Below are 13512 nucleotides of genomic sequence, written 5' to 3'. Positions count from 1 at the left end.
CCGGCAGGAGATTGGAGCGTGGACAGTGGTAGGAGTTGGCAGTGATGAGATTCCTTTACTGAAGGACCGAGCTCCTGCCAGCAGTGTCTCCTACGCTGCAACCTTTCTCTCCACGTTCTGACAGCCCTCCTTTGAGTCTGAAGATCCAGGGCTAAGAGTGGCTCCAGTCTGTTGTGAGCTCTGAGGTGCTTTTTCATCCCTTGCTAGTTTTCCTTAACTCTGTGCCCACAGCTATACATGGTCCCTTCATAAAACTCACCTCCCTTTTCCCATTTAAGCATGTCATTTGTTTCTTGCCAGGACCCTCACTGATACAGCAGCCACCCAAATGTACCTCTCCAGCCCTCACTTTTTCCCAGAATGCCAGAATCTTAGGTCCTACTGGCTGTATGACATCTCGATGTGTATGCTTAGTGCGTATTGCCTGCTTATCCTAGTCTAGATAAAATTCTTGATTTCCTACCACCCTGAACTTGCTCCTTCCCAATTTACCCTATCTTGGTAAGATGGAGCCATCATTCCCCTCAACAGTGTAAGCTCCAGGTCTAGGCTCCGTTCTTGATTCCTCTTTTTCCTCTCACTTCTTACATCCAGTTCATTAGAGGGTCCTACAGACTCTGTAAAATGTATTCTGAGTTGGTCTTACTTCTTTCCACCTCTACTCACCTCTTGCAGCACCCCCCAAGTCCATGGGCCTCTTCTCCCCCCACCCCCACTTACCTCCCATTCTCTACCATCCAGATGAAACACCTTTTACTACATCATCTCCAGCTTAAGACCATCCATGATTCCATGTAATAACACAGCCTCTGTATAAAGTCCTATGGAAGCCAGCCCCTGGTGTTCCCTCTAACCTCATCTCACCCCCTCAGTTCCCTAAACACGACAAAATTGTTACCACCGTGTCTCCTCTTCCCTTCTGATCCCTGTTCAATGGATTCTTTTTCATCACCTTCATCTCTGCTCAAATATCTCTCCCTCAGAGCAGCCATCACTTTAGTTCAGTTCAGTCGCTCAGTCGTGTCCGACTCTTTGTGACCCCATGAATTGCACCACGCCAGGCCTCCCTGTCCATCACCAACTCCTGGAGTTTACTCAAACTCACGTCCATCAAGTCGGTGATACCATCCAGCCATCTGTCAACCTCTGTCGTCCCCTTCTCCTCCTGCCCCCAATCCCTCCCAGCATCAGAGTCAACTCTTCACATGAGGTGGCCAAAGTACTGGAGTTTCACCTTCAGCATCAGTCCTTCCAATGAACACCCAGGACTGATCTCCTTTAGGATGGACTGACTAGATCTCCCTGAAGTCCAAGGGACTCCCAAGAGTCTTCTCCAACACCACAGTTCAAAAGCAGCAATTCTTCGGCACTCAGCTTTCTTCACAGTCCAATTCTCACATCCATACATGACCACTGGAAAAACCATACCCTTGACTAGACAGACCTTTGTTGGCAAAGTAATATCTCTGCTTTTGAATATGCTATCTAAGTTGGTCATAACTTCCTTCCAAGAAGTAAGCGTCTTTTAAAATTTCATGGCTGCAGTCCCCATCTGCAGTGATTCTGGAGCCCCCAAAATAAAGTCTGACACTGTTTCCACTGTTTCCCCATCTATTTCCCATGAAGTGATGGGACCAGATGCCATGATCTTTGTTTTCTGAATGTTGAGCTTTAAGCCAACCTTTTCACTCTCCTCTTTCACTTTCATCAAGAGGCTTTTTAGCTCCTCTTCACTTTCTGCCATAAGGGTGGTGTCATCTGCATATCTGAGGTTATTGATATTTCTCCCGGCAATCTTGATTCCAGCTTGTGCTTCTTCCAGCCCAGCGTTTCTCATGATGTACTCTGCATATAACTTAAATAAGCAGGGTGACAATATACAGCCTTGACGTACTTCTTTTCCTATTTGGAACCAGTCTGTTGTTCCATGTTCAGTTCTAACTGCTGCTTCCTGACCTGCATATAGGTTTCTCAAGAGGCAGATCAGGTGGTCTGGTATTCCCATCTCTTGAAGAATTTTCCACACTTTATTGTGATCCACACAGTCAAAGGTTTTGGCATAGTCAATAAAGCAGAAGTAGATGTTTTTTTTGGAATTCTCTTGCCTTTTCCATGAGCCATCACTTACCCGCAATCTAAATCAGTGACAGTTGCATTACTTCTTTGCATCATGAACAAACAAAACTGCAATTCTCTCCTCCCTAGAATGTGAGCTCATGAAAGCAGTGTCTTCTCCCCACTGTTCACCACTGCTTTCCTGGCACCTAGTACAGTGTTCTCAAAAGTGAGTGACCTGCAGATGTTTGATGAGTGAAGGAGTAAGACAATGCTTGGAGGGTTTCACCCCTCTTTTCCTAAAGCACTGCATCTGAAAGTTTCTCGGAGCTACAATCCATTAACTTTTTCCCAACCCTTTTTTGCAACAGAGGGTGCAAATTCAATACTAGATCATCATAATCTACTTTCCCATTTTAGAAAACTTGTTTAGTTTCCTGCAAACCTCCAATGTCCTTTCTGTGGTTTTCAATCCCCTAACTGACAGCATTTGCTCTTGACACATAACACACCACGGAAAATTACAGGCTGGTGTTGAGGCTGATTGTGTCAGCATGTATTTGTGAACACCATAAAGCACTGAAATGAGACATATTGTACTCCCTAACACAGGAGGTAATTTGTTTTTTGGACTGCCTGGTATCTGTGACATTCATTAGTGAGAGATGCAATAGGAAATAGAATTACATAAATAGGAGCTTCATGTTATATTTGCTATCTGGGAGGTACATGTGATCAATGGTACACTGTGTGCCCCCAGCCCCCTAGGCATGCTCCAGCTTTTGTGTCTTGTGTCTGATCAAGGGATCAACCTTCTCTCCCAGGAGACTTGGAGGGGCTTCCGTCCCACTTAGCCTCACTTTCCTCTTGCAGGTGACCCCAGTTTGGCAGGTATTCCTAGAAAAGGTGAGGTTCTATGAACTGGATAAGGAGCTTTTCATCTTTCACCTGAATAATGACAATCCTGTCCCAATTTGCAGAAGTAAATTTAAGTCATTAGATACCTCAGTCTCAAGGAGTTTTTTCTTTAGCTTCTACACCCCATTTTTTTTTCCTGAGCTTCTTTTTTTTTGGCTGTACCACAAGGTATGCAGGACCTTAGTTCTCCAACCTGGGACTGAACCCATGCCCGCTTCATTGGGAGCATGGAGTCTTAATCACTGAACCTCCAGAGAAGTCCCCCTAAAAGCTTTTATAACTAGTAGGGCTAGTTTTTAAGAGGGGATGAAGAGGAAGAAAATAAGTGTCAGTTGTCAAATCTCATAGGTCTGTGCTCAACATGGCAGATTCACCTCTTGGCAAATAAGAATGTAAGCTTTGGAATGGGACTTACTGGTTTTAAACCCTGGCCCTATGACTCAGTAGGCACGTGGCTTTGGGCGAGTTAATTAATCTGTGCCTCAGTTTCCTCACATGTAAATGGCAGTAGCAATGCTCCCTGTCTCACTGTTGAGAGGATTAAATGAGTTCATCAATGTTTGGTATCTGGAACTTAGAACACACCTGGTGCACGTGGAACTCTGCATACAAATTCACGAGTGTTTCTAACTGTGGTCAAAAATTTCCTTAGAAAAGGAAAGAGCAGTTCCAGTTGGGCTCTGCCACTTGCTTATATGCTGCATCAGTTCAGTTCAGTTGCTCAGTCATGTCTGACTCTTTGCGACCCCATGAATCGCAGCACGCCAGGCCTCCCTGTCCATCACCATCTCCCGGAGTTCACTCAGACTCACGTCCAGAGTCAGTGATACCATCCAGCCATCTCATCCTCGGTCGTCCCCTTCTCCTCCTGCCCCCAATCCCTCCCAGCATCAGAGCCTTTTCCAATGAGTCAACTCTTCGCATGAGGTGGCCAAAGTACTGGAGTTTCAGCTTTAGCATCATTCCTTCCAAAGAAATCCCTTCAGAATGGACTGGTTGGATCTCCTTGGAGTCCAAGGGACTCTCAAGAGTCTTCTCCAACACCACAGTTCAAAAGCATCAATTCTTCGGTGCTCAGCCTTCTTCACAGTCCAACTCTCACATCCATACATGACCACAGGAAAAATCATAGCCTTGACTAGATGGACCTTAGTCGGCAAAGTAATGTCTCTGCTTTTGAATATGCTATCTAGGTTGGTCATAACTTTTGCATGGCCTTGTACAAATCATTTGTCTCAATTTCACAGATGAGGAAACTGAAGCCTGGAGAGTTTCAGAAGACCAACCTCACCAGGTTGTTTTGAGGACTAGCAACAAAGACTGTAGAATACCCAGCACCAGCCTGACTTTGAATAGGAGCTCACTGGATGAAGACAATATTCTTATGCTCAGTGGCTAAGTCGTTTCTGACTCTTTGTGACCCTATGTACTGTAGATCACCAGGCTCCTCTGTCCATGGGACTCTTTTAGGCAAGAATACTGGAGTGGGTTGCCATTTCCTCTTCCAGGAGATTTTCCCAATCCAGGGATCAAACCTGTGTCTCCTGCATTGGCAGGCAGATTCTTTGCCACTGAGCCCCTGGGAAGCCCAGTGAAGACAATAGGCTTAATATAAAAATGACACACCTGAACAATTCATTATTTAGTTAAGATATTTTATGTGACACTGTCCTTGAGCTGAGTGACCTTTCTGACCTTCTGAGTCACATTTTTCTATCAGTAAATTTTTTCTAGTTCACAGGCTAGAATCAAATATAATAATACTCCATGGTATTCTGCAGAAAGTCCTATGATTTCCTGGGCTGTTTAAACAGGTTTGAGAATATGAACAAAAGTGTCATGAAACATTGAGGCCAATGAAATCCTGGATTGTACCTACAGAGGCTTAAGAATTAAACCTGACAAAGTCAGCCACTTATCTAGAAAGGCCACCAATAGAAATACAGCCAGTTTGGCATTTCATCTGAAATTAATCCAAACTTTTTTGAGATTCCATTTGACACTTAAGTAGAAAATGGAGACTTCTCGAGTAAATTTGCCTGGATAATGTTAAGAGCACTAGATGAGGGGCCATTGTCCTATGTTGTCCTGGGTCATCAGGAATTGGGGTGATCTTTAACAATCGCTTAATCTCCCTGATACTCAGCTTCTTCACTTGGAAAATGCAAGACCAGGTATCTAGGGTCTCCTAGGTCTAAAATGTTACTATTCTAATTCAAAGGTATGGAACTCATTGTGTGATGAGGAGTCCATGGAAGCATGTCAAAGCACAATCCTTTTTTCCTAAGGTTCAGCACCATTTGATGGAAACAGACATGTTAAGCACTTCTGGGGTTAGGGCCCAGTACACACTGAAAGCATATCTCAGTGCATGGAGATAGGTACAGCTGAGCCAAAAAGGAAGGCAAGTGAAAATAAACTCTTACCTTTTAACTTCTTTGGCATCACTTGCGATGAAAAATCCTAAAGTACCTTCTTGGATCTTAAGATGGTTTCCAGGATTAATTAATATACTGCTCAGTGAAACAAAAACAAACAAAAAAGATGTAGTTATGAGGTCATGTTCTGAAGAAAACCTTAAAGGCTACACCATATTGTTAACTTTATAGGGGGCCCACTAGTCTGATGCTTTCCCCAAAGATTTTGTCTAGAGCCTGATCTCCACGGCCCTACACATCTAATTGGATGATGCCATCATAAAGTTCTGCTGCCAGGTTCCCAGGCTGGCACACTCCCAGTTGCAGATATCAAAGCAAATCTAGATTTTAGGGCTGAGTTTGTACAATGGGATTGCCATGGGCTTCTGGTTTGAGGCAAAGTTCCTAATCATGTATTGTTTGGGAAATTACTGTTGATGGTGTTCTTGGTCTAACAGAGCGATGGCTACACTGATCTTCCATTAGATGGCAGGGTATTAATGGGACCCCTATATGCATACAGAAACATACATGTATACACACTACATGTTACTGCAGGGAATGGTACGGGATGCCTGTAACCAATGTAGAAGCAAGCGGAATATCTGCATAACATTGATACGGACCTGGAAGTGGATTCCATGTGCAGCCTAGGTAGAAAGAATTGCATCTACCCTGACAATGAGAGAAAAAACAAAAAATGCCAGCAGTTGGAAATACTTAATGATTCCAGTCTGCTGTTTACAAAAAGGTATGAGAGTGTTCGAATAACGTTATGTATCTAGTATAACCTGATTGGGGCCAACTTGTAATTAGAAAAAACAAATGCAAATTATCCCTAAAAAAAACTTCCCCCATGGGGGAAGTATAAACCTAAATATACACTGTCCTATTTCAAAGTGGTATAAATAGATTAGCTGACCAAGCTGTGTTTGGACTGACAGAAGAGATAAATGTATCCTAATCTAATAAATGGATGAAACAAACAAACTTAACTGTCTTCAGATCAAAAGCAGAATACAGTCTATTTTACACAGAGACAGAGATGAGGCTTTGCGCTTAATGGACACAGAACTGAGGCATTGTAAATGCAGCACTAGATACCACAGAGTTATTTTTTGATCTGAAAAGTTGGTGTTTATGGTAATAGATGTCTGGAATCAGGCTAAAGGAACTCCTCCACTGTCTAAAACAATCCAAACAGAGGATGGCATTTAAGACGTCATCTTTTACTGCTGGTAAAACCATTCCAGAAAAGGGCTGTGGCTAGCACAGCAAGGCATCAGTAGCAAGACAGGAAGGACCCAGGTGAACTTTTGTTCTCTTTGGAGAGCTCAGAGCAGATCATTATTGCAAAATGTTTGCAGTCACAGAAGCATCGACTATTACCAGTAACAAGGCCTGACAGGAGGAAGCCGATCCTGTGAGGTCACTGTGATTAACACTAAATGGCAGCAAGTGTCTATGAAGATTTGAGTGTTCTGCCCTAGAACCATAGGCAACAGTGAGATTCCTCACCAGTCAGGAAGCAGCAGGTCACACTAAAGCAGTTTGCAAGGGGCAGGAGCTCCATACAGGCACCTCCTGAACACACCCTTCAACTACTCTTCACCTTGGTTAAGCAGCCCTCTGACTTTTCACCATTATAGTGGAAGAGGGTCAGAGCTTATGACAGTTTCGATGGGTCCCTGTTTCAAAGTCAGGGTCCCTGTTTCAAAGTCAGTTAAATGGGATGTTTTAGAAAAGCAGAAGGCTGGATTTTGCACACTTTTCTTATCCTCATGACTGTGCTGTATGGCAGTTCTTCCGTGCCCTAATTCGGCAATAAGAAACTGGGTCCAAATTCCAACCCCACCATTCAGTTACTGTCTGACTTTAGGCAAGTTACTAATCCTCCCTACAACCTAACTTCCTCACATACAAGATGAAAATAAGCATAGTCTGCTTTACTTATTTCAAAGGATTAAGGGAGATGATGCATAGAAAGCTAATGTATATTAGCTTTTCTTATTTATTATTGCAAAAAAAGCCAAAAGTGTATTTCACTTTTAATGAAATCATCACTTTAGCTGGCCCCATAGAATGGAACATAGAACTTCATACCAAAATACCATGGCCATAATTAGATAAAGTTATTATAGGGAGAAGAAAATGTACACTCCAGAATAATATTCAGGAATATACAGGAAAATTCTGGAGTTTAAAGGAACTAATTTCTTGAAGTTGAATAAGCCTACATTTTGATGTGTATTCATATAAGGATGTAAAAGCTTCTGAGTGAAAAAGAAATCCTATCGTAGTTTTAACAATGCAATTCAAAAGAGGAAATTTGACACTCATCAATGTCTAGGTGACACATAGGAGCAAAACAAGCCTCACACAAAACCTGTTTCATTTTTTTTTTTTGCATCATATGCTTCATTAATTGCACTCCAGTGATCAAGCCCATTGTGTCACGGTTCCTATCAATGGAAAGTTTCTTTTCATTTCCTTTGTTCTTTAGCAACAGTGAATAAGAATTGGTGTACAGTGAGGATTTGGGACTGTCATTCTGAAGACAGCAGGTTGAGATAATTTATTACAGCCTTCAAGCTTGCTTTAGTCAAGTCAGTGTGGCGGAGAGGAAAGCTTTTGGGCCCTGATGTCAGGTACATTAGTGTTCAAATCTCAGTTTCGATGCCTGTGTTGGTTAAGCGAACAGGTATGTGTGTCGGACAGCTGAGCTCAGGTCCTGGCCTTGGGCATGGACCTGCTGATAAACCTCACTCTCCTCATCTGTAAAATGGGGGGAATAATTGCTAGCTGATAGTGTCACAAAGAGAATTAAAGTACATACCATACATACTATGTCCTGAGTGAGGGGTCACAAAGCAGGTCCTTAATACATGGTCACTATTATTAGTAAGCAAGGTAATGACAACAGCTAGACAAGACGCAGACAATCTCTCAGAGCATCACTGCTCTCCGTTTGATCTTTGGTGCTAATAAACTACCTAGGAGGCATCTTACTGGTACTGGAAGACCTCTGTACTGACTGAGATATCCGAAGCATTTTTATCCCCATGCCATATCTGGAGATGGGCTCATCTGGACCAGCTTTTGGCTGCACAGTGGAGTATCTCCCTGTTCCTTAAACCTCATGGCTGATTGTGTAAGGCCCTGTAAGCACCTCCAAGGGCATCACTGACCGTGCGATTCTAGGATGCCCTCTTGTTCTCTTTTGGACAGGAGGAGAAGCTTCACATCATCTCTGTGTGAGAGCCAAGGCTGCATCGTTTGCAGTATCCTGCTCAGGCTAGGGCACCCTTCTGGGTGGGAATCAAAAGACTGAGCTCAGCTCTTGAGAATAACGAAGGAAAGAAATCTAGATACACAAAGAAGTTTGTTGTGCTGCATGCCACTCACAGATTGAAGGGTTTGGTAAAGAAGCATGTGCCCCTGATTTCAGGGGACCATTGCATATAATAGTTCCTGTGTAAGGGCACAAAGTTTCAAAGTCTCTTTAAGGAAACCTATTACTCTTTTTGATATTTTAGGCAGTGAGTCTTCTATCCACATTCCAAATCTAGAACGTTTAAATCCATTAAATCCTCCTTTCTTTGAAACTATAAAGAGATAAGGATCCTAGACAGAAGTAACTCTTTTTGCTGCCAAATGCTTGCTACCCTCAGAATACGCTATTGACCTTCTAATGGGAATATGTAAATCTTTCCAAAGATCTTTGATCTCAAAAGACGTTAAGTTTGTTTGGCTTTTATGGCTGCCAAAAGTCTCCCTCCTCGTACCTCACTTTAAAACAGGCTTTTGCTCCAATTTTGTCTAATTCACCAGCTTATCAGAGATAAACGTCAAGATGTGTCTCGTGAAGAATCAAGGAAATCTCTAAGAAAAAAAAGCCTAAATACCACTTAGCAGAATTCCAATAGGGACATCTTCTTGGCAGGGGTGGATTTTTTCTTAATTCAAGGAACTATAAATGATCCTCTTTTTCTTCTATGACCTTGTTAATTTCAACTGAAAACATTCAGTAACAGCTGGAGGCAAAGGGTTGGTGTGACCTCTTCCCCAAGGATTCTTACTCTCCCTCTCTTTTTCCTAGTTTTGTATTTAGACTTATTTTTTAGTTCCTTATACACCCTATGGAGCAAATATTTATTTTCTGTAGGGAAACCATAATTAAATAAAAGACTGAAAACCATAATCCTATTTTATTTACTTTTATAAGCAAGTTTCTCATAGTATTCAGCTTAAAGTCCTGCCTGCAACAGGCACATTTCAACTCTCTTGAATGAGTGAAAACCATAAGCAGTGGCCTCAGTTACAGAAGTCTCTTTCTTTCTCTAATAAAGAGAAAAGTAGTCACAGATGTTCTTCCAAAGACCAAGCTGCAATTCTCACCAGTTGGGCCTACCAAAGGAGTGACCACACTCCTGGGGATTTGTTGCTTGATAGCAAAATGATTCGGAGAAGGCAATGGCACCCCACTCCAGTACTGTTGCCGGGAAAAGCCCATGGACGGAGGAGCCTGGTAGGCTCTAGTCCATGGGATCGCTAAGAGTCGGACACGACGGAGCGACTTCACTTTCACTTTTCACTTTCATGCACTAGAGAAGGAAATGGCAACCCACTCCAGTGTTCTTGCCTGGAGAATCCCAGGGACGGGGGAGCCTGGTGGGCTGCCGTCTATGTGGTCGCACAGAGTCAGACACGACTGAAGCGACTTAGCAGCAGCAGCAGCAAAATGATTTGTTCCCTTTCTCCACCACTTATGCATAACAACTGGGAAACATCTAGTTATCCCTTCTTCGGTCATCATAAACTTTACTTGGTCACTATTTTTGGAGACAACCAAGGATTAGTCATTCAACTGAAACACATTTTTTTAAAGCGAACTTTTTATCCATTATGGATAAATATGACAGGTGTGTATTTCTCTCCTCCCTCCCCTCAATTTTGAAGGTATAGCGTACCATTCCCTGAGCAATTACAAAAAATATCACTCACATGAGAAAACAGTTTGTACTTGATAACATGGTAATTATATCTGTGTCTAGCAAGCTAATGGGACTTCATGAACTAGGGCAAAAAGCTAAAGACATGTAGCTCTTTAGTTCACGCTGTGCCCAGATGAATCGTGCCACTGAGGGGTGGTCTTTCTGACCACACAAGGTCACAGAGATTGCTATTGGGTGGGACTTTGTTTGACCAGTGGTTGTCCTGCAGTTTATGGGCTATGTTCAGGCACAGCCTAAAGAAACCCCAAATCACAAATCTTATTGACTTTCTGGAACTTTTCATTTCTTCTTGGGTTTAAAATATATTCTGCTGGAGTCCCACACAACTAGACACACACACTTTTCCTATGAAATGTATGTAAGGGCACAGTGGGTATTCCATGCTTCAATATGTTTGAGCCCAATTCACTTACACAGAGACAGCATAATAAAGATTGCTCCCAGTTGATCACACTCAAATGACCACCTCTGTGGTCTGCCAATGACAGGGGCAAGGACTTGTTTAGCCTGAATCCATCTCAGTAATTTTAGAAATGTCATTTTAAAATCTATTTTGCACATAAGGAAAAGAGTAGCGTTATGGGATGGGAAAGAGAGTTCGTTTGGGAAGGACCATGCTGGATATTTGGTTCTGGGAGCAAACCGTGTCACTTTCTGATACACTTCAGGACAAGCCATGCCTATATCACAACATGCCTCACCACAAGATAAAAGGGCTCAAAGGCCAAAAGCCAACAGCTTAGGTGCAACCACTGTGGGCCTTTGAAGATGCAAAGTGTTGCAGTAACTTCTTGCAGTTGGATCATATCAATAATACCAAACTGACAGGAAGCCACCTCTACTCAAGAGAATCACTGAAGAATCTGATTTTGGAAAGAGTTTCAGATAGATAGATACACACACACACACAATTACAAACAAAAACACGTAACAGTGATTACAACCACAGAACAAAACAACTCTAGAGAAGATGAACAAGGAGGCATCTCAATAGTATGTTTTCAACAATACTGTCTTGGAGAAAACAACACTGCAAATATAAGCCCAAAAAGTTGGAGGGGGAAAAAAAAAATCTATCGATGAGGATTTGGTCGTGCTTCATGCAACATAAAAAGCAGCAAAACAGGGCGAGGTCACATGGTGAAAACTGAGATACGTCACACTGAGAAATATGCCCAAACACATTGGGAAGAAAGAGAAACATGAGTTCATCTCAATAAACAGTACTCATTCAGTAAACCAAATGCGATGACCTAGCAATTGAGTAGCAGCATTCTAAGTCTGTACTGAGTACTGGCCCAGGGAGAAAAGTACATCAAATGTTATCATCAGAATTAGCATATGGAAAGAGAGTTAAGCGTAAGGGCTTGGTCTCTGTTTTGTGGATAAAAGGACACAGATTTGTCTCTACAAACTGGAAACCGGACACAGGGCAGAGGAGGTCACCGGGAACGTGGATGTGGTATGCAGACAAACGGCACCAAAACACATCAGGACAGGACAGAAACAGACACCATGGGCTGGAGAGACCCGTTCTCCTTTGTCAGCTCTACTAGCGTTTGTTCCCATCGCTGGTGCCATGACTGAAAACAGGGTTAGGCCTTTGTTTTGTGTAGGTTTCCTGCAAAGAAGTTAGTGCATGATCCAAAAGAATCGCCAAATCAAACAGGAAAAGCAATATGCTACTTTCAGTTTTATGGACTCTGGCTGGAGAGAGGTTTGTATATAAAAACACATATATACACACATATATATAATATATGTATATACGGGGCTAGACAAGGGAATGAGATTATATATATGTATACACATATATATAATCTCTGTCTTCCTGAATTCTTGGCAAAGGGTTAGTCCTGTGGTTAGACGTGAAGACGGAGGGTGGAAGTTGGGAGGAAAGTTAACGAAGAGAGCATACCGCTTTCGGCTTCTGCAAAACGACAAGAAAAGAATTGAAAATCAAACAATTGGATAATTAATTGACTGACACCAGAAGGAAAGAAGGAATAAAACCTTTGTTTCAAGTTATGTGAAGGATGCATGTGAAAACAAGGTTTTCTGGCAAAGCATGGGAACAGTATCATGGGGGTGAAACAGCAACAAAGGAGGCGGTTCACACAGGTCAGAGGCACGGGGCAGGGGTGGAAAAAAAGAAGGGGGGCGGCCCTCTGAATTTTAACACCCAGTCGCTTAGGAAATGGGAGAGGAAGGCAAATGGGACATTTTAAAATGAAGAACAAAATCAAAATGATTATCTCAGGAAAGGTCAGCAGCTCAGTTCTTTTTAACACGAATATTGTGTTTGAGTCCTGTGTTTTCTTGGAGGCATGATCCACATTCCCTCCAACACACCTTTTTCCACAAGAACCAATGTGCTTCCACACTGAGACCAAGCCATGTTTGAAGATTAAAGCTGGCAGCTATAGACAGAAAGCTAAACCCAAGTCTTATTGGTTCTTTTCTCCCTCTTCTGAAAAAGGAAATTCTAAAAGCTTTCTGTATGTACAAATATGGCTTTGTTGGAGCATCTATCAAATAAAAGATTGTGCCTTCAGGGAGAGCACTCAGTTATTTTTCTTAGAACGGTGACAGCGGATTCACGTTGAAACCGTTAACAGTCTTTCTCTCTCCCTTCTTTGTGACCAAGAAGTGGCAGGTGGGAGATGGCTGGTTAAGGTACAGGGTACAGTCTTCTGCCATGGAATTATTCCAGAATGGCTGAGAAACACTCTTCAGCATCACCCACATGATGACATTTTTTCCCTTAGAGATGCACAGAAGTGATAGAGAGCACTAAATTATACAAAGATTTACTAACTTGGCAACATGAGAATATCATTTGCAGAAACCCAGGATACACATTTTCCTCTACACAGGTACAGGGGTATATTGGCAACAACATGGGCAAGCAACAATCCCAGAAACATCCACTTTATCTGTTGAACAGCAAATAGCCAAGAACTCTCGGGTGTTTTGCAAATAATATTCTTCACTTTGGCAGCACAGAGAAGAAAAACGTTTATCTACATAAATACTTGTCAACTGCTAAGACTACGGTCTACCATGTGGTCACCAAATCTACCATTTTGTCTTTCTTTTGGTTGATT

At 42.4% G+C, this 13512-nt stretch overlaps 1 protein-coding gene across 24 annotated transcripts in view; it reads right to left on the bottom strand.

The window, feature by feature from the left end:
• KCNMA1 (potassium calcium-activated channel subfamily M alpha 1) overlaps positions 1–13512 on the bottom strand; it is a 762349-nt gene that overhangs the window by 144224 nt on the left and 604613 nt on the right. For 14 of the 24 annotated variants that reach the window (XM_068982831.1, XM_068982832.1, XM_068982835.1 and 11 more), the window contains one exon: positions 5400–5486. In XM_068982831.1, coding sequence (XP_068838932.1) covers positions 5400–5486 — 87 coding nt within the window. Of the gene's footprint in view, positions 1–5399; positions 5487–12323; positions 12336–13512 lie in introns of all 24 variants that reach the window. The other 10 variants (XM_068982839.1, XM_068982841.1, XM_068982847.1 and 7 more) reach the window with 1 other exon arrangement.

This window comes from Capricornis sumatraensis, chromosome 10, assembly GCF_032405125.1.
Source record: "Capricornis sumatraensis isolate serow.1 chromosome 10, serow.2, whole genome shotgun sequence".
Taxonomy (NCBI): Eukaryota; Metazoa; Chordata; class Mammalia; order Artiodactyla; family Bovidae; genus Capricornis; species Capricornis sumatraensis.
This window is presented reverse-complemented; position numbering and strand designations above follow the sequence as displayed.